We start from the raw sequence: 21,268 nt of genomic DNA on the forward strand, positions 1-21,268 counted from the left end.
GTGGGTTTAAGTAAGCCACATTGGAATAATAAATGGAAGAAACCAAAGTTATGTAAATTAGGTCTTATTTTTTTTCTCTCTGAAAATATCTTCCAGAGATATTTCAGACTCTTAGATCGGTTCCTGCTCACCTACACACATCCCTACCCAAGTAACCCTGGGTACAGAACAACATGAATGAATACAAGTTGCAGGAATGGATTGACTTTTTGTTGTTGTTCATACTAATCCTGACAGTATCATTTTCATGGAGTCAAAATCAGAATGAATAAATCTGAATCTAAGGACCCAGTCTCTCCAGCTTTTTAGAATATAATTATCTACTTCCATTATTGACTTCACAGAAAGAGTCTGAGAAGGCTTTCCAGGACTGGGCTCCAGACTGCCAGAGCCTGCACTGTGGGATCTGTCAGAGCCTGCTGCATTTCCCCATGCAGACCTGTCAAACTGCTTGATACCATATTAAAGCCATGTAAAAACCTCTCTCATTTTGCCTCACTCAAAGCCTATGGCACATCTTTCCCCTCCATGTAATGCAGTCCTCTGAGAAATGGGATACTGCAGAAGTAGTGCATAGCCAAACAGACATTGAAATCTCTCTTCATGCAAATTTTAGACCTGGCTTGAGAAAAAGATAAAACCAAAGCCTGCTGGAGATGAAAATAGGGAAATGCTGACTTATTTGTGGTAGTGCCTAAGTTGATGGATTAACATGTGGTTACCTAGTGCCTGACCTTAGGAATTACAGGTAGTACCAGAAGTAATAACAAGTATTTTCATATTCATTTGAAATATTCCTATCAGAGTTTCTGAGGGTTCTGCTTCTCACACACTTTGCTGTTGATATGTTACAATTTTGCCTTTTGTTACTTTTGCCTTGAAGCTTGGCTGATAAGGCATATCTAGCATGAATGCTTAATTTCAAATGAATATTTACAGTGTTGCAACAACTGTTGCAAAGTCATCTTTGGACTCTCATAAATTGTTAATCTTTTTACCATCGGTTCTGAGTGGTGTAAATAGATCTGCAACAAGGAGTAGATACTCTGTTGCTAAACAAACACTTCGCAGCTTTCCAAAAAAAGTTGGAGTAGGCTGACAGAGAGCATGAAACTTACAAGAACTCCAGATATGTTTATCATGTATTTTTCTACATTTTGAGGACAAAAGGTCAAAAAACCTTCCCTTTCTGCAGAAGTAGTTTCCAAGCCACAGTCCTGGTGAAGGGAATATACAAGCAGAGTTCTTGATTTATCTTGATTAGCATAGGGAAAATCACACATTTCCTTCCGTTTTTAGTGCTTGTATTAGAAGAGTGACTTGGGGCTGTCTTGAGAAAACACAGGAAAAGATGGACTGGCATCAAATCTTCTTGCACAGGTGGCACACTGCTCCATCAGAAGTACAATTCATCTGCTCAGAAAGTTTGAATAAAGAGCACCTGTGAGACAGAGCTTAGACAGAAATCACTGTTTCTAATGCAACAGAGCCTCAAAGACAATCCTTGTTTGATTTGGAAAATTTTCAGACTTCTCAGTGAATATGCTGTTATGTAACCAAAGATGTCACCTTACTATTAAAAACTATAAAATACAGACCTATAAGTGGCAATTCTATTCCTCTCAGAAAAAAAAAGTATTCTAAAGTCAACAGCAAGGCTCTGCTTGACTTTCACTTTAGGTCAAGAATGTACTACTACAAAAAAATTATGACAAATAACTTCAATAAGTTCTTTTCACATTAAAGCTCGCCAGTTCGTCCTTGTTATTTCTTTCTTTGGTGGTGTGCAGATCAGTTCTAGACACTGAAGATGCAAGGCAGCCACTGTAGGTCTGTTTCCTGGGTTAGATGTTTCTCCCCACTGGGCTCCCTGCAGCTTCAATCCTGTGTTTCTGTGTTCATTCCAGCAAAACTGCCTTTGCTGTTTAAATCAGCCCTAACCAGGAAATTATTAACTGGAAATAACTGAAAACTTGGTGGTGTATATTAAGAGCTTATTGGTTCCTGTAGCTGCCAGCTTTAGAGGGCAATGAGGATTTGTTTTTGAGATGCTCCACATCTCCTTGGGGCACCTGCAGGTCCATGGTGTCACAGCCAGGTGCCATCTCCTGTCTCTGCTCAACACAAGAGACCTCAGCACTTCCAGGAAGTTTGGGATTGCAGTTTGGTTTTGTTCCAACAGTTTTCTCTGTACCAAGGAATTTGGTTATGTCCTGACCATTGGCTCATGGCTAAGCCTGCCCACCAGATGCTGATTGCCCATGGCTATGCATGGAAGCTGGAGCTAAAGAACAGACTGAAACTTTGTTAATAAATTCTGGTGTTCCATCTTTGTTTCCTGGTTTCACAGATCAGCAGGGAGCACAGGGACTTGTGTAACTTTCTCTGACAGAAGGATTTCCTTGTTGCCATGTACCACTCTTTTTCTCTGTGCTCTGAATGACGAGATTTCATAGGATCATAGATTAATAAAAATGGAAGATATTTTAATTTTTTTTAACAGTTGTGTTTTTTTCATTCACCCCCAGTTATGGTTGTGGCTGGAAGAGCATATTATGATAGCCTTGCAAAGATTGGGGACATATCAGCAGATTCTCCAGTTTCTAAAGAATTAGGTAAGTGAAATCTCATTTTTTAAAATTACTTCAAAATATAAACTTTGTTTTTGCTTCCCTGCTGGCAGTTCACAGAACTAATGTCAGGTAGATAAGGATCAGTAAAAGTATGTTCTACTCTTATATAACACAGATGGGAAGGGATTAGATGCCTTTAAGGCATATTATTTCCCAAGACATTTATAATGTTTTGACAATATTACCTTTTTCTTTCTTCCTTTTGTGAATATCTAAATGCCGATGAATTCAAAAGCATGTATTTTTAAGTTCATATAATTCTAAAATAAATACGAAAAAATATGTAGCTTGATTTTTAATGCAGAGATGAAGGTTGAAATACTTTTGCAACAGAATATTGATATGAGGAGTCCTAGTGTCCAACAGCAGTTCTAAACTAAAACAATTTTCTGGTTGAGTGTCATTGTGAAGGATTTGGTTTTACTTCACTACTTTTGATCAAGCGTATCACTAAAAGTTCTCAGGTGCATTTATATTTATTTTCTAGTTGAGCTTTTGAAAGAGAGACTGTAGACTCAAAGGTGGATTAATTTTACATTAATATAAATCCACTTCAAGTTCTGTACAGTCCTGAAAATAATTTCTGAATATTTGAGAGATCAGCAGCAGCACTTGACCTTGACAACTTCACCTTTGTAGGTTGAGCAGTATAATTGCAACACTAAGCAAAGGAGTACAAAGTATTTGTAGTATTTCTGACAAAAGATTCTCACATCACTGCAAAACAAAGAACTGTACTGCAAAGAGGAAACATTTGCTTAATGCCTTCATTTGCTTTTTTGACAAAAATAACTTCATGACATGTCTTGCCTCTGAACTTTTGATTCTGGGCAGTGTAGGACTCTTCCAGTGATGTAACTTGCATCTCCTCCTGTAACTCACAATATTTCGGTAATTGGGTTTACAAAGGATAGTTTAGCAGAGTTTTCTTCAATAGCTCTGGTGAAGTAGAATTGAGGGGACAGACTCCTCTAGAAAGGCCACTGGTTTCTATGTGGCTGCTTACATTTTTATGGTTTGTCCTGAAACCACTTGTGGGTGAGTGTGAACGTCTGTGCCGAGGGCTGGGAGCGGTGGAACAGCAAACAGGGCAGAGCAAACAGTCCTAACCAGCAGCTCCCTCTGTTTGCTTTGCAGGCTGTTTACAGAAAGCTGGGCTGCTGCTGTAAACTAGAGAACAAAAGTTAAAATAAATGGCTATGCAAAGTCTTAGGAAATAGCAGAAAAGGCACAATTACAGTTTTTGCAATCAAGCAGTTGGCCAGATGCATGGAAGCAGTTGATTTATGACTTGTCGTGTGCCTGTGGGACATTGTCTGCTTGTTTGGAAATATTATTTGGTAATCTTATGCTGACTTCTGAAAATAAGTAGTTTTCCCTATTATTTGGGACAATACAGAATTTTGATTGAAAACATATTTTTCTTAAACTATGCATTCCATCCTGCAATTACAAATCTTTTTCAAGATATACCATATTGAGAAAACAAGGCTTTCTTCCCTGCTTTCTGTTCACTTTCTGCTTTAAGTGTTACTGCAGAAAAATCTATTCTTCTTAAGGAAAACAGTAACTCTGGATTTCTTCCAATATGTTCTCTGATGGAATACTTAATTTAGAGATAAGGAAAGTCAATGAATGCAGGAAAAGGCAGGATAATGTGGTTAGGTGTCTGTGAGAGATCATTTGCATTTTCAAGGAAAAGTCTTACAAGTTGTGAAGCTGGGCTACAATATTGGACTATTTACCAAAGAAATGTGATACACCCAGGTGTCTCTAAAAGTATCTGCTTGAAAAGAAAAGTATTTACTGTACACTTGTGTATTTTAATGACATAGTAATGCATGCTGAGCAGTATGGGGTGTGTAAGGACAGATCACACTTTGCCCATTCGTGGGCCCTATAACTCCAGGGGAGTTGCTGCAGCCCCTGGGGAATTTTCTCATCCATGAGTTCCTTTAGACTTGGCAAAAGACAAGGGGTTGACCACTAGCAGCTCTGTCATGCATGATACTTCTGTTATCTCTGCCAAATTCAAGGTGGTTTCACAGTTCAAACCCAAACCTGCTGGGTGACCTAGAGCGTATTCACTGCCAATGTGGTGTAAAGATTTGTATCTAAACCACAGCCAACCCTGCCTTCTCATCAGGAAATACAGAATGTGGTCTTCTGAGATGAGACAGTAACATGGATCCTAGGCCCACAGCAAGGTAGAAACAGAAATAAAAGAGATTTTTTTGAAGTAGAAGGTGGAAAGCAGAGACACTGGAGAAGTCATGGGGAAAAAAAGTTAAGTAAAAATGCCAAAAAATGCTTTCTTCTGTTGAATGAGATTGGAGCAGAAGAATGAAAAGGAAATCTGGATATTCCAGCTGATTCAGAGCTTTTGTACTAAGCATCTCTATCTTTCAAGTCTGGTTGAAGCTCTCTGAATTATTTTAATACAGAATAATTTAAGTAAATTGAGGAAGTAGAAGAATGTACTGCAGTCATAACACAGTCCTTATGAATAAGGGATGAGTTGATTGAGTCAACATTCTTTCTAATTTTGTATTTCCCTAAGTTTCTCAGTTTGTAATCCCTCAGATTTGGTTATCAGCACTGAAAGAACAGAATGTGAATTTATGTGGTTCAAGTTATTCTGCAATATGGAATTTGCATACCTTTTTTCCTAGGCACCTCTTGGAAATCCCTCTAGGAAGAAAAGATAGAAAACAAGAAACTGCATGTTTAAAAATGCTATGATTTCTTACTATTCAAATTTCAGCATACCACACCAGCACAGTAAAATGCTGTGTTTCTGTAATGCACTAAAACCAATTTCACATAGACACTTCACCTCGGTGTTAAAACAGTAACTTTCACGTGTTGCTAATTGTTTTTGTCTTGCCCAAAACACAGGCTTGTGAGGCTTTGTCATGTCGATTTTTAGTGCTTATAATTTAAATTAAATCTCCTCTAGTAACACAGGCTGCCTCTGTAGCCTTCACTTGCACAAGGAATCAGGAAGTTCCTTCTTGCCAATGGAATACTGCTCCTCATATCTTCCCAGCTATCTTCTCCAGCACCTGCCAGTTATTGTAGTTACATCTGATTTTACGTTGTGGGTGTAAAGTCCCACTTAGTTTGTTGTGTAGCAACAGTATCTACAGCAGTCACCCACAATTACATTATGGGTCTGTACCCAGAGCTTGTTGCTCAAGAACTAAGGAGCGCAAACTATTAATTGCTTGTCAGAATAGAAGAAAGAAAAATATTGCATTGCATGGTCTTGATCAATGGAACTAAATTGAGAGAGCTGTTGGCTCACTTTAACACATATACATTGACCCTGTCAGCTGGAATCCTATTTCACTTAGAAAGATGACACCTTGCACTCTCCTTCTCCGGCTCATTTCAGCTGAAGAGGAGAGATCTGTCACCTTGTCCCACCTTACTGCATCCATGGCATCTCCTCTGTGGAATCACTGTGCTGCCTTTGGAATAGATGGTGTTGGATAGAAAGAAAGGTGAAGTGTGCCAGCAACTATAGAGCCTTTAGCACCTCATCTGGTGGAAACTTCTGGGAAAGCAGCTTAGAGGCTGCAGTTTAAGCAGTTAAAATCAGGCCAGCTTTTCATAGGGAGCATTAATAAATTAGTCTTCTACTATATTTATAATGGAATTTCATTTGAAGAAGCCACTTCATTCCGGTGCTATAAAAGGAAATTACACAGGGAAAGGGAAATAGAAAGCAGTTGTGGGGTTTTTCAGGAATAAGGTTTTGTATCTTCCAGTTTTACAATAACATTCTGGGCTTGTGCTATATAGACCTCCAATCTGCTGTAAGAAAGGTGGAAGATGAGCCAGTCTTGGGTGTAAGTTCTAGAAGATTTCCCTGACAGAATATAAACCAGAAATTATACTATCAAGAAACACACTGAACATGAGGTGGGTTCCTTACTGAACATAAAGAATGTATCTAAAAATGGATACAGCAGTTTGCTCTTACAGAACTATTCAAAAAAAGGTTTGTCCTGTATGGAATTATATTGTTGTAAATTTTGTTATGAAGACTTCCAGATAAGCTACAAATTTTCTGGTTCTAGAAATGGTTGATGGGAGGAAACAGAAAAGAAAAAATACACAAAGCCTTTGGTAACCATTGCAGTACCCCAGGGGAAGGAAAGAAGATTGATATTCATTGGATTTCAGTGATTTTTTCCAGCTATTTTTTCATGTTAAGTTAGATAATAGGTTACATTTTTCAGTCAGTCTTAATATTTTATTCCCCACCTGCCCCAGCATTACAGTACCCTATGAACTGGAGCTGATGCTCCTGTTTTCAGTCAGTGCTAAGGTGGGGTAGAACCCTCCTGCAGTGTGCAGCCCTGCCCTGCCCAGGGTGGCTCTGTGCAGGGTGGGTGTGATGGCAGCAGCCAAGGTGTCTTGGCACCTGCAGCTCTAGAGCACCTGTGTGTGTGCCACAACACTGGGCTCCAGCACAGAAACCCATAATGATACTGCTGAGCACACACCTCCAGGGGAATACATATTCAAAACACCTACAATGAGTGTCTTGATATCTTCATGCTGTGCCTCAAAGGCCTGAGGAAATAGTGAAGGGAGTCCTTAAGGAATTTCTCACTATGCTGGGGCACTTAAATTTCACATGAGCCTCACACGCATCTTTCATCTTGCAGTGAGAACCTTGGAAAAGGACCTGGACCTCACCTGGGTGTCCCTGCAATGTTTCCTGGGTTGTGGCTAGGTCTAATTAGGAGTAATTCCTGGCCCTCTGTGTGCTCCCCCAGGCCTGAGCCCACCCAAGCACAGCACCAGCCCCAGGGGCTCGTTCAGGGCAGGAGGTTGTTCTCTCTCCCATCTCTGAGCTGAGGATGCTGAGCAATCACAGCCTTTCCTCACCACCAGCCCCCGGTGAAATAAGCCTGAGAGTCTCTGTCGAGAAAATGTGCTTGATTGTCTTCTCAGTGAGGAAAAAAATGGAAAATGACAACATTGTGAAGAAAATAACGTCATATTTGTAACTAGCTATTAAATCCTTTAGTGAAAGTCTAACTATATTTAGTTTGTACAGTCAGCTCTTCCTGATATAATATTTCTCAACAAAAAAATAGTCCAGTATCCATTGTAGATGTCACTAACAATCCCAGGGGGCAGGGCAGGGAACCAAAACCAATTGTCTCAGACTTCTGAGAAAAAGACTTTTATCAAAACTTTTGCCTCAATTTGGGTGTGGGATTTTTTCGTTTGGGTTTTTTTTGGACACTGCTAAGACTGTAAAACTCAGTGGCAGTTCCAAAATGCTGTAATGAAAGTTGCAGTGATTCCTTGTGGTTTATTGCATTTCATGTAACATTTATAATGATGACTTAAATATTTACCCTCTCTGGTACTGGAAACCCATAAAAAACTTCAATTTTTGCTGGTTAGCATGATTTGTTTGTTCCAGTCCTGCTGTAAAACAGAGATTAGCTCTCTTGAAAGATCTTCCTTAACTAATCTGCCTAAAACCAGCAGGGTTTCATCCAGGCAAGTGCAGGCTTGTGGTTGTATTGTAACTTATTTTCCCTGCACCCGACTTGGGTGAAGATTACAAGTCACTGCACACCACTGCAGCTCAGGTATGAAAAGCTGTTGTATATAAGGCTTCCAAGGCCCTATGAAAGATGAGTCTCTGACATACAAACCTTAATATATTGTGGGTTTATATGTTTGGGTAAAAAAAAATGCCTGCAGCAGACTTCATATATATTAGTAATGGAGTAACAGGTGGAAAAACAAGTTTGTAATATTTCATGCATTATTTACATAGTATATGCTTTTCCTTTCCTTTTTTTAACATTAAAATTTAGTTTCTGTGCTTACCAATCATCTGAGACAAGCTGAATATTTCATGTTAATTAACATCTGTTCAATGATATAGTATGTTTCAAAAAATTCTAATCTCTGAATTTTTTTTTGACTAAGAGATCAAAACATCTTGGGAGAAATGGGGGAAACTAGACTGCAGATTGAACTTTGCTGAATCTGCAAAAAGGTCACATTCCTCTTTAGAATACAATGTGAGCTAATGTTTTTGTTCCATTTAAAACAGGAAAATAGCAGCATCACACCAAGAACAAACTCAAGAGTAACTGGAAATTGTAATGGTCTTGTTAATCTCATAAGTTTTCACTCTTGTCAAGTCTTAGGTGGGAATAGCTAATGGATTAGTAGTTCATTGCCCACTTTATCGCATGGTATGAATTCTGTAGTCCTTTCAAAATCACCTGTGTCCAGCTGAAAGAATTTGGCATTAATTTTAGTCTTAATAAAGTATATTTAAAAATCAAGTTGATCCTTGGGTTAAACTGAATATGGCTTATAAAGAGGCATAGACTTTCTAAGGTATAAAGAGCTGAGGAGTATTTTAACCCTTTTAATACTTAAATATCCCAAAATTTTAAAGAAATTCAAATAATTAAAATTCTGTGTCTTACTTACTAGGAAAGTCCTTTGTTGTTTGGTCCTACATTATTTCACATGATCAGCAATGAAGTTTTAGGACAAGAAAAAGGTGACTAAAAAGTTTTGATCCTGGACTACAAAAGGAAATTATAGCATAAGAGGTGCTAGGCTACTAGAGTACAAATGAACCATGCTCTATTCCTTCATTGTTTGTCTAATTATAAAATGGGGAAAGGATCTTCGGATAAGAGGATTCTTTGATTTTATTTCCCATGCTGAGAGCAATGTGTAACCTAATGACAGGGAAGTGTTCAAGAGAGTATTGCCAAGTATGTGTCAGAGAGATAGACAGGCACTTGTATGTTATATATGCACAGACAAATATGGACATTGCAAAATAAAGCTAATATTTGGGAAAGACAGAACTTAGTGCAGAGCATTTGATGTTAAAGTAAAATGCCAAGAGTCCCCTTTGGTCCAACAGAAGAATGTTGTGCCTAGAAAATTCTCTGTGCTGGGTAAAGCAGCTGTGGACTCCTGGCCAAGTGTGTGGGTTCTGATATGGCTGGAAAGAAATAATTTGACTGGATGAAAACAGAGGCCAGAGTTTTAGGCTTATTTGGGTTGGGTTTGGGGTTTTTTTTTCACATGAAGCAGATGAAGATTTGATTGTGGTCAAAGACACATCAGAATCAGCATGGGCTAGAATACATTTTTCCCTTTGGAGCCATGAGAGGAACACAGCAGTGAAGTCCTAAGAGAAGGAGCAAGTGAAGCACTGGGAGTTCAGCAATCCCAACACCATCAGTGCCCAATCCACAAAATTAGCCACAATGTCCTGCACAATCCTATTTATTGCTTACTGGTTTTGTCTGGACATGGAGGCAAGATACTTAGACTACTTAGGTATCTTGCAGGACTGTTTATCTCTTCTGTATCAATGACACTGTAAAGTAATTATTCATTTTCCTTAACCCTTAATCTGTTTTAAATTAACTTATTTGTTTGCTTGTTATATCGCAGAGACATTTCTGTTGTTCACAACCTTAGTGAGACCTCTGCAAATTTTAAAATTAATCTCAGGATGCCATTTAGAATGCATTCTCCTTGCTTCTGTTTTTATTTTATTTACAGATTTTATGTATGGCTCTAGCTGCCTCATGGCACTATATCTATCATGTAGAGTGGACTTAAAATACTTTACTATACTTTAAAATCTCTTTCCCCTTTCTTGATTAAAGGCTTTATTCTTTTCTTTCTCCTCCCCTTCACCTTCTGCAGTCACCTTCACAAAATGGCACTGAATGGTCATGTGTCAATGCCATTTTGTAAAGTGAACTACAGGGAGATTTACTCCTGGCTTCCTATTCCATGTTCGCTGATGCAGTAAGGAAAGGCAGACTTGACCTAGTCCTGTTGATTTATGTGCATATTACCATTAATTCTGCACATGGGGGGAGCATTTCAAAGCATTCTGGACAAATTGTATCAAAAGAAAAGTGCACTTAGAGCTGGGCGAGTTTTACTTTATTTTGTCCTTTATGATTTTCTTCCTTCATGTTAAATTCCATTAAAGCTTTTTGGTTTCTTTAAAGCAGCTGTTGCACAATTAAATCCTTCCGATCAAAGAATGATAAATTTAACACGTTTGAAGTTTAGCAGATGTTTTGTTCAATCATATTTATTTGTTATACTGTATTCCTTTGAAACTTCCTATTTTACTACCTCCTGGGGGCTACAATTTTCAAAGGACTTTGTTTCTAACTTTCCCATTTCATAAATGCCTTTTTTCTGGGCAGAGGGTGACTTGGAGGAAAGAGCATCTCGCCAGCAACAGCATCTAATAACACACTTGGACTATACTGTCTCCATGTGCAGCTTTGACTCAGCCTTTCATTCTCCTGTTTAATATAAATAATTATGTGGCTTCATCTGTAAGACACAAAGTTAATCGACCTGCCCTGAATACAAAACAGGACAACAGGAGGTAAATGAGTGATATAATTAAGAATTTTGCCTGTTCCCAGACATCTAAGAAAGTCTCACTATTAAGAGACTTGAAAATTTTCAAGAGCAACCTCCTCTAAATAAAACAAAATTGAAGTATATTTCAAGTAAGCTGATGCAATTAATACTCTTATTGATTCTAATGTGGCTAATTGGTATTTTAAAAGTTTAAGTGATTCTGTTGGTGGCTGTTGATACTTGTTTCTATGACAGAACTCTATTGATTGAGTTCCATTTCTGTTTCTAACTTGAACAAATTCTTCTAGATTTCACAAGAACAGTCAACACAAGGTGAAAAGGTAAATAACCTGAACAATCAGCCAGCGCAAACAGTGAGGTTGAAGTGTAACTGCAGCAGAAGTTCTGGCCTCACCATGAGTCTTTCTGATGGAAATTGCTTTCCTTGTATTTCCTTGCACAGGGGATGCTGTATATGAAAAAATGACTGTTGCACTCTTTGGGCTCATGTTTTTTGTTTTTTGTTTTTTAAGGAAAACCAATATCATTAATGGAATTCTAGTCTGTAATACCTTTTCAGTAGAAAATGTAAATACAACCAACAGTCTTGGTTAAGCCTAAAAATATTCCACAAATTCCTGAAGTTTCAGCTTAAAAGATCTTTCTAAGTGTGCACTGGATCTATTTGAAACTGAAATAAATTTACCATGGAACCATTACTGTTCATGGTCCTATATCAGAGTGGAGCTGTATTATGAGACATGGTTTCAAGAACTGCATATGGGGAATGTTTGTTTGATTTTTAAGTTGTTCAAGATATTAGAGATGTTCCCCCAAAACCCTTTTCTGAAAGAGATTCTTGTTTCTCTTCCCTACAGTGCACCTCTAAGGTAACAGCAAAATATCAGAGCAAGTATCTGTGAACATCTACAACTACTTTTTTGTTTTCTAAAACAAAGTGGGAATATTTAATGTACACCTACTTTATTTAATCACAAAGATTTCATGTTCAGGGTGTGGGGAGATGGAAAGCAGGAAAAAAGTATCTTTGAAAGACAAGTGTTTTAATAGTTATGTTTATCATCAAGACCAGTGGTTTGGTTTATTAATTCATTGCATAATATGATGCCTAAAACTGATTCAAGTTTACATGATGGCTGCCACAAATGGGATTTAAGTGGCCTGTCATCATGTGCTCTGGTCATGTCATTATGTTTGATAGGTTTGGGCTTTGCCAATAAATGGTGACAAGGTTAATATTTGGTTCTCAGGTATTATAAGCTCCAATATATATAAAACCTAATAATAATCACCTTTAATATATAGCAGAATATTTTATTTAATGTGAGAAATACATGTTTGTCTTCACCTTATGTACCTTTTTGCAAGAGCCTGGCCATAGGTTATGCTGCTATTAATCCAGAGTAATCCACTGTCTTTCTTAGAGCTATTCTATAACTCACCATGGTGCTTAAAATCCAAGTATTATATTGAAGTTGGTTAATTTCCATTCTACTTGGTCACTGTTCCATGAAGGTTAGGGGTTGTTTTGTCTTTCCTGAATTAGTCTTCTACAAAAACTTGTCTCCTTGTATGAATTAATTCAGGAGAACCATCTAAGTGGGACTAACCCATTATCTTAAACTGGCAGGAAAAAACATGGTATATGTTCACTGTGAAAATGCTCTCTATTTATTCAAAGTGCAGAATCTGTTCTATAATTTAAATCTTAATAGATCAGAGTGTGCTTACTATGGCTTCCTTTCATGTCTTGAATCTACATTTTGAAAGGGGAAATGAAATAGGTGAGTCAGTACATGCAGTGCCGTGGATTCCTGGTGGCAGGGAGGAGATCCCAGTATAAAGTATATATATACATAAGTATAAATATGACTTTTGCCTGATGCACAGTACAGGGAGTCTCTGGTTGAGAGGAAAAAAACTGCAATTAGGGACACAGTCACTCACATCTAAACACGCTGTTTAAAAGTGTTCTGGAACACTCTAAAATAAACTCGTAAAATAATCCAGCACAAACCATTCAGAAGGAAGTGTCGTTTTCAAAGTTCTTTTCAGGACATGTTTTGGCAGTATTTTTTTTGTAACAGAGATGAAAAATCCTGTTTCCAACCCAGCACTCCCAGTCTTTCAGCTAGGAGGCTGCAGTGGGTGCGAGGCAAAAATAACGCTGTGTGCGTCAGGTTTTCCACTCGCGCCGCCGCAGGTGAATGGGTGTTTTATGGAGCTGAGGTGGCAGGCAGGGCTGCAGGAAGGGAGGGTGGGAGCCCCAGAGCTGAGTCAATGCCCAGCCTTGTTGGATGTCTGTCCTGCTCGGAGCGCCGGCGTTGGGCTGAGGAGCTGCCAAGGATTAGCTCAGTGCTCTGCCTTGGCAGATGCTGCTCAGAGTGGGGTTTTTACACTGAGGGAGAATAAGTTTGTTTTAAAAGCACAGCAATCTATGAGGGTAATTATTTTGAGGGCCGTTCCAGTTCTCACCCTCAATTTCTGTAACTTCCTAAACAGCATTCTAGTCTGTGTATGTAAAAAATCAAACAAACTTTGTAATTTTAGTTGTATTTCTTGATATTTTTTCCTGCTTTCTTTAATCAACATTTTCCTTTTTAAGTTGTAGATAAGTATTCACGAAACTCTTCTAACTTGTAAAGCTAATTAGAGTCTAAAATGTATCTTTTGAGTTGTTAAAACAGAAACAGTAGGAACTAAAGTGCATTCTCTTCTGCAGCCTTTAAATAACACAGCTCACCTCCGTTACTTCAAGTGTTTGTGTAACTAATTGTGTTTACTTTTCTATTGCACCTGAGCAACTAATTACAATACCACCTCTCACTTCTCATACTATTTATATTGCTGTAGTCACCAGCAACTTTAAATACGAACAAAAGAAGCACAGCACTCTGGGGGCTGTACAGGACACAGAAAAATTACACATATTTAAAAAAAATAAAGCACTCCTCTGTCTCTGCCCTTTCCCATCCTGAGTGGGAATTCCTTTTTCTTGCTAGTCAAGGGGCTGTCTGTTCTCATTGAATTCTGTTTCTTTCCTCTAAATGTGCTGCAGTCTGTTGTGCAAAGAGAGGTAAGGGTGGGCACTGGGCACAAAGAGGGATTCCTGAAAAGCCAGGAGGGACACAGGTGGTTTTTGCTGTACCACCTGATGTTTCCCCATAAACAATAATGCAGAACCACATTTTATAAGATTTAGTTAAAGTTCTGCTGTGTCATACTGCTTCACAGGAGATGTGGTTCCCATTTCAAAGAAACTCAAAGGATTTTGAGATGATGTAGCTGGAGAATGACAAAGCAGAAGGGAGAAAGGTGGTAACACATATCCAGGCACTATGGGAATGCTTCTGCCTTATGTGAGAAGGTTACCAAATCACCAACCTGCACTATGGGGTGACAGGTTTGGATTTCTGTGCAGATGAGAAGGTTCTCATGAAGAATTCTGCCATTCATTTAATTGAACCAAATTTTGTAATTATCTAGATCTTTTGGGAGCTTTTCTGAGTAGCTGAAGGATTTGAAGTGTTTCAGGGTGATAAGTCTTTGCTGACTGACTCAGGGGTTCTCAAAGAATATGGATGGTAGAAAACAAGATTCATACAATGCCATGTTGAGCAATTAATGCATCCTTTCTTTTTTAACTTGAAAAAAGGAAACTAGAATCACATGAGATAGCAAACAGGAGGGACACACAGTCCCATGCAGTGAATGGCAGTGATGTGCAGGAATTACAGAACTGTGGGTCACTCTGCAGCCCTGTCTGTGCACAAGGACAGCACAACTACAGGTACCTGTGTGACAAATACAGGTGGGACAGCTGCAAGGTGATTGAGGGATACAAGGATCACTGGAGGAGGTGTGCCAGGGAACCAGCTGCCACACTGAACCTGCCAGTCCTGCCTTGCAAATGGAGTGCCTGGAAAACACACCTCCAGTCAAGGCTTCCAGATGCAGCCCAGTTTGTGGCTCTCATCATGGTCCCAACACTTCCAGTTTTGGTAGCAGCTCCTGCTGGGGATCTGGTAGCATTTGGCTGATCGATGTGGGTGAAATCAAACTGGGCCCTGGCAGCTGCTCTCCTCAGCAGGGTGTTGCAATCCCAGGCTGGGCTGGCACTCACTCGCTGTGCCTGTGCCAGGGCACAGAAGGGAGTGGGGCTGATGTGGCCACGAGCAGCAGGCATGGGGATGTGGCTGGCTGCACACAGGGCAGCACCAGCCCGCAGTTTGCACATCCAGCCACACCCAAAAGATCGAGGGGAGTTTCCTCTATATCCTCCTAGAGCAAAATGGAACAGTTCAGCTTTCAACTGCTCGCTGTTCAGAGTGAGCTGTGTAAATTTGGGCTGCAAGACAGCAGAGCAGAACGGGATATTCAGGGTGTGTTGAGGGATGCTGAGGAATCTGCTTTGCCTTGGCCATTGGTTAGTGCCATACAGGTGGGAATTCCTCAGGGTGTGGATCAGGTCTGTTTTAGCAGGTGTGCTGACAGGAAGTGAAAGGTTGCTTTGTTGATTCTGAAGGTGCAGTAAGTTAAAAAACATTGAAGCTTAATTTTTAGATTAAGAAATGGATAGCAGCTATTTGGGTAGTAACAACTTGTGTGCTATTCTCTGACTTGGCAAGAAGAAAGGCTGTTACTAAACCAACAGGAGCTATTCTGGAGAGAAGGAAGTATTTATTTGGTCTGGCACTCCATGTCCCTTCTGCATAACAATGCATGATTAGTTATTCTTCTATCACTTATGAACTGCTTGGTTTGTCTCTGGCCAGAGAGAGTTACTTATTTCAGCTGCTGTGATGAGCAACGGCTAGAAATTTCCTATCCCTTTTAAATATAACCATTAATGAGTATATTAGTCAAATGTATTTTATTACTGCTCTTTGTTAACGAACTTTAGAAGTCTAAGAAAGAAACTAACATGTCTGTGTGTTTATCAACAGGCCAAGTCCTGGTAGAAATCTCAAGAACACACAAGAAACTTAATGACAGTCTAGAGGAGAGTGTAAGTTAAATGATTCTTCAAATTAATTTTGCTTGTGAAATTATAAATTGCTTTTGCCAGTTTTTAATAACCCATAATATATTTGTTTTTAAAGTTCAAAAAATTTCATAAAGAAATTATATCTGAACTGGAGAAGAAAACAGACTTGGATGTAAAATACATGACTGTAAGTACATTCAATTCTAAAACTCGTATTTTGTCTGTTGCTAGTCAAAGAATTTTTTTAGATGTTGTTTCCCAAGATTTAATTAATTGATATGAACTTTAATAGAAATTAACTTTAGATACATAAAGATGGGCAAAATTTTCATGCTTAATTTAAGTTAAAAAGGAAACTCCTGTATGACTTCATAGCTCCTTAAAACTACAGCAATTGCTGAACTCATTTGGTGTGAGAGATATCTCAGAGATCACAGTAATGCTTTTTAGCCCCAGCTACATGGCTGAGTGCATTGTGAGAAGATGTAAATGCTTTGATTGCAGGCAACTTTAAAAAGGTACCAAACTGAACACAGAAGCAAACTGGATTCTTTAGAGAAGTCTCAGGCTGAGCTGAAAAAAATCAGAAGGAAAAGCCAAGGATCACGAAATGTAACCAAGTATGAGCATAAAGAAATGGAGGTCAGTGCACTGTCTCTTCTTTGTTTCTTTCTTTCTGTACAAGAACTGGTCAACAGAAAATGTTTATGGTTCCTCCAAGCTGGATTGTATTAAAGGCACTCCTAGAGTTTGCATTGCAGCTGCAATTGAGCTCTCAGTGCTCCACTGTACATATTCAGACACTTCTGCTCGGATACCTAGATTTCATCCCTTGAACAATAATTAATTTTTTTAAAGTACCTCTGTAACTACACCTTGATGCAGTTTTACACAGGGAGTCAGCTAAGCCATGCAAATTCAGTAGTAATTTGCTATAATTTCCCTAAGTAGGCAGTGCCAGCTTGTGTTACTGCCTTTCCTGCTGCCCTTAATCCAGCATTGCCATCTTGAGGTGAAATCCGAAATGGCAAGACACTGAAGAGAAACTGTTTTAAAATTAGTAAATCAGATTCTCATTGTCATGTGTCTCTCCAAAAATACTCACCATTGATATTTTTATTTGCACGATACTTGTACTTTGTGATAGCTTATATCTTTTTTCTCCATCTCTTTTTATTTTGATTTTCAAATAAAGCTTTGTGCATAAACACAGTAAACATAGGTAACAGTAGCTCCTATTTCTTACTGCCTATCTTTTAAACTGCATTCACAACAGTTGAGGGGTTTTATTAAGGTTCTGGGTCTGAGAGTTCAAGGATTAACATTTAATCACAGTTTAGCCATGAATCCTTGTAATCTCAGATAAATATAGTTTAGTCTTTTTAGTAACTCATTTCCCGCCCTCCTAAATGAAGTAGAGATTCATCACAGCTTTGTGTGAATAAATGCAGCTGCTGTGGAGCAGACAAAGGTCATTAGTCTAATTTGAACACACACCACACACACACACTTCCCTCACAGCCCCTAAACAAATAGGCTGTTGATTGTCTGTAGGGACAATATACATTTACCTGATAAGATCAGGGAAGTCAGACATGTGTAGGAAAAGAGAGGTATTTAGAAGTAGAGCCACCCTATCCTACCCTGCCTTTCCAAAAGCTTTTTCTAAGGCTTTTGGAGTTTACTTAAGTAATTGGATAGAGCATCAAATAAAACTCAGGGGCTCTATGTGATTCTTTTTTTCCTTTTCCCCTCAGTATTTGGAAACAGTGAGCTCTCGACAAAGTGACATTCAAAGGTTTATTGCAGAAGGCTGCAGAGAAGCTCTCCTTGAAGAGAAAAGAAGGTTCTGTTTTCTGGTTGACAAGCACTGCAGCTTTACCCAGCACATGCACTTCTACCATGTTCAGGTCAGTGGTGTGAGTGTAAACAGAAATGAAACTCCTGAAATGCAGTCACACAGGAGATGTTGAGTATTTCCTGCAGCATGTAGACAACACTGCCAGAAATAGCTAAGGATCACTGAAGTGCCAGACAAGTGTTGTGATCAGTTCATAGAAAATGTTTACAATACACTATTCTATGAAATGTATTGTAACAACAATCGAAGGTTACTGTGACTTTTTAAAAATCGTGTATTAAGAAAAAAAATACATGGACTGATCAGGTACTTCCAGTATCTGATCCTGCCAAAGAGAGTATTTTTTTACATCTTACTTGTTTTAAAGAGGTATTCCTTAGAAGAATCTTAGAAAATACTTCCATTTTGCTGGTGTAAACATTTTGGTATAACGAAAGTTAACCAGTAGGTTTGTGCAATTTTATGAAAAAGCCTATCTTTGACAAGTATCTTTTAACTTGGATGCAGTGTGCTGACTTCCTAAAATCCAAGCTGCCTGGGTGGGAGGAAATCTGTAGTGATGCCACCAAAGTGCCTGAAAAGGTCAGGATGATGATAGATGAAATAAGGACCCCTGGCTCCACCCCAGTGTCGGGAACGCCACAGCCTTCGCCGATGGTAAAGAGAAATACCCTGGTATGTTGTTCCTCGTGGTTGTGGCTCTCTTAGGTGGGTGTGGGGTGCCTTTATGAGGTTTTGTTGTACCTTAGCATTTGGGATGGAGTCCATAGTGTATCTCAGCTGGAATATACTGGGATTGGGTATGGAACCAAAATCATTAAACCGAAGCTCTGCTGTGGAGAAAATACAGAGCAGAGAAGGGAGAAGCATATATCCAAACTAGGCTCAGTTCTCAGCTGGGTGCCCAGGGCTTCTCCTGCAGAGCTCAGCCTCAGGGCTCCTTTTGTTCCATTTGCATTTTGTTCCATTCCATTTCCTACATTCTTGTCTGTAAGTAATAGTAATCACAAACTCAGTAGATTAGTATAAACTTAAACAAAATGTTCTTTTCTATTTTCCTTCCTTCTTCCTTTCATGATTATTAGCTTATTGGAATACAGCTGAAATTCTCATTTCTGCTGGTTTGTATGTTGTGTCATCATTAGTTGTTCAATTTCTAAATCATTATAGTAAACTTCTAAACAAGAAAAATCTGGAGATCATCATGCTATTTGCAGAGAAAAGGCTATTGTAACCTTCCCACCACCAAGTAGTTACCAAGCCTTTTACAAACCCTCTATCAGCAATTCCATAGGAACATGTGAGCTTTACATCTCTAAATGTGTATCATTTAGGAATATTTATGCATTACTCTCTAGAATTTAATCTTGCAAAAACATTACTGCTGTCTCCTCAGTATTGTGATACTGTTGCTTTTGTGACTCCAGATTGGAAATGATTTTTATCCTCAGCAAGAAAATGCATCCAAAGTGCCCCCAGCTCCCACGGGCAGGGCATACACAAGCCCACTCGTGGATATGTTCAACAATCCTGCAAGCAATCCAGCTCCCAAAGCACCTTCTGAAAAACTAAATCACTCAGCAGGTGAGTGTCCTTCACTGCAAACTGGGTAAGTGTGAATGACATGCTGAACTCTTCAAAATTACCTCAGGGCTTCTCCACTGCTACAATGATGTGAATTTCAGATGTATAGAGGAGTAGGAAATGGTCTTTACAAAGTATTATTACAATTTACCTAACAGGAGACAGTTGGTTATAAGAGAATTGTTTGCAGTAAAATGCAGGTCAGGATAGGTAGTTTCTATTTCAATCACTTTCTGTGTGTCACTGATTAACCCATCTTAACTGCTCTTGTGGCTTCCAATGTTATCAGCAGAAGGCATCCCATAATTTTGACAAGGATACATCTGAGTGGTTCAGTGCACACAAACACAAACCCTCTGACAGTCTCACTCTGGTTTCCTTTAAGGGCATGTAGCAGTAAGGGAGGAATGCACATGGGACAAAATGAACACAGTCTTGTAGTTCTTTCCTGAAATTTAAAATCCTAATAAGATTTGCTTCCCAAGTGTCTAATATATTGATTTTTTTACTTTCTCTGATATAGAAAAGAACTAGGCCTAAATCACAGCATTAGAAGTGCAGAACTCTTCAATGTGTAATAGCAATTCCAGCATTTCTTCCTAAAAAGCACATTTACAATATATTGTACTAGACAAATAACATACAGTTTTGAGCCCTCCTTTATTTTTTTTCTGATAAACGTCTGGTGTCCAGAAAGTGACAAGTACCTGCAAGTCTCCTCCATGCTGAAGCTGAGTGCTGAGGCACATTTGAAAGTGAAAGCTGGATTTTATACACAGTTCCTTTTTTTTTTGAATGGAAAATTTTCAAAGGCCTTTTATAGCTGTGATTGTTTAGTATTTTTCATGTCAAAAGAGGAAAGTAGTAGCCATTTAAAACTCACAGAACTTTTTATGCCTGTTGCTTCCACTTTGTTATGCTGGGTGTGTGCATCTAAAGGCACATGCAGTTAAGAACTTCATGGTGATAAGAAAAATCAGCAGTGAGAGGTGTGTCTGATTTGTGTATCTAATTTTTCTTTGGGTTTTGTTTGTTTGTTTGTTTTTGACAGAGAATTCAGATGATGCCAGTTTATCACGTTCAACTTCTGTTGCCACAGGACTAAATATAATGAAAAGGCAAAAAGTGAAGACAATCTTTCCACATACTGCTGGAAGCAACAAGACACTGCTCAGCTTTGCCCAGGGGGATATCATCACCCTGCTGGTGGCTGAGGAAAAGGATGGATGGCTTTATGGGGAGCATGACACAACCAGACTGTAAGATAATCAATATATTACCCACCTTGAACATGAAATAAAAGTGTGTCTAATCAGATTTTGTTAGCAGACATTAGTAAATGGTTTTCCACTTTTTTTACTGGCTGTCACTGACTAGGGACTTGGAGTGTATCCCTAAGGAAAATCTCTGCATGTACTTAGTTTTACACACTAAGTTGCCATCATCAGAAATTGGTTTCTTCAAAAGTTAAATCTGTTTGCAGAGTCTACTGTTTTATCCACTGTTGTGGATTTTGAAAGATCTTTCTAATTTTATATAATATAAAAGACCTTTCTCATTACAGAAAAGGATGGTTTCCATCATCATACACCAGACCACTGGATGAATCTGCAGAAGAAAAAGCCTTTGCCCCAGTGCCAAGGTAACATTTTGGATGGCACTTGCAGAAATGCCCAGATCTTTACTAACATTAATTTTAAATGTTGTGTTCATGGTCTTTGAGGTTCAGTAACATATACAGCAAATACTCTAATAGCCTGTAGCACAGTG

At 38.8% G+C, this 21,268-nt stretch overlaps 1 protein-coding gene and 1 long non-coding RNA gene across 3 annotated transcripts in view; one reads left to right on the forward strand and one right to left on the reverse strand.

The window, feature by feature from the left end:
* The window catches only part of BAIAP2L1 (BAR/IMD domain containing adaptor protein 2 like 1), a 32,541-nt gene that overhangs the window by 8,684 nt on the left and 2,589 nt on the right, over window positions 1-21,268 (forward strand). Inside the window, exons 3-11 of one of the 2 annotated variants that reach the window (XM_085074642.1) lie at window positions 2,529-2,615; window positions 16,013-16,074; window positions 16,169-16,240; window positions 16,558-16,695; window positions 17,811-17,963; window positions 18,422-18,589; window positions 19,342-19,498; window positions 20,550-20,757; window positions 21,063-21,140. In XM_085074642.1, the coding sequence (XP_084930768.1) occupies window positions 2,529-2,615; window positions 16,013-16,074; window positions 16,169-16,240; window positions 16,558-16,695; window positions 17,811-17,963; window positions 18,422-18,589; window positions 19,342-19,498; window positions 20,550-20,757; window positions 21,063-21,140 (1,123 nt within the window). The remainder of the gene's footprint in view (window positions 1-2,528; window positions 2,616-16,012; window positions 16,075-16,168; window positions 16,241-16,557; window positions 16,696-17,810; window positions 17,964-18,421; window positions 18,590-19,341; window positions 19,499-20,549; window positions 20,758-21,062; window positions 21,141-21,268) is intronic. The other variant, XM_085074643.1, reaches the window with a different exon arrangement.
* Window positions 1,115-7,017, reverse strand: LOC146430731 (uncharacterized). Its single transcript, XR_014855095.1, has 2 exons — window positions 5,294-7,017; window positions 1,115-1,413 (listed from the first exon to the last, which is right to left on the reverse strand). It is a non-coding gene; the product is annotated as an uncharacterized LOC146430731 (long non-coding RNA).

Source organism: Lichenostomus cassidix, chromosome 14 (genome assembly GCF_008360975.1).
Source record: "Lichenostomus cassidix isolate B80296 chromosome 14, HeHo_3.0, whole genome shotgun sequence".
NCBI lineage: Eukaryota > Metazoa > Chordata > Aves > Passeriformes > Meliphagidae > Lichenostomus > Lichenostomus cassidix.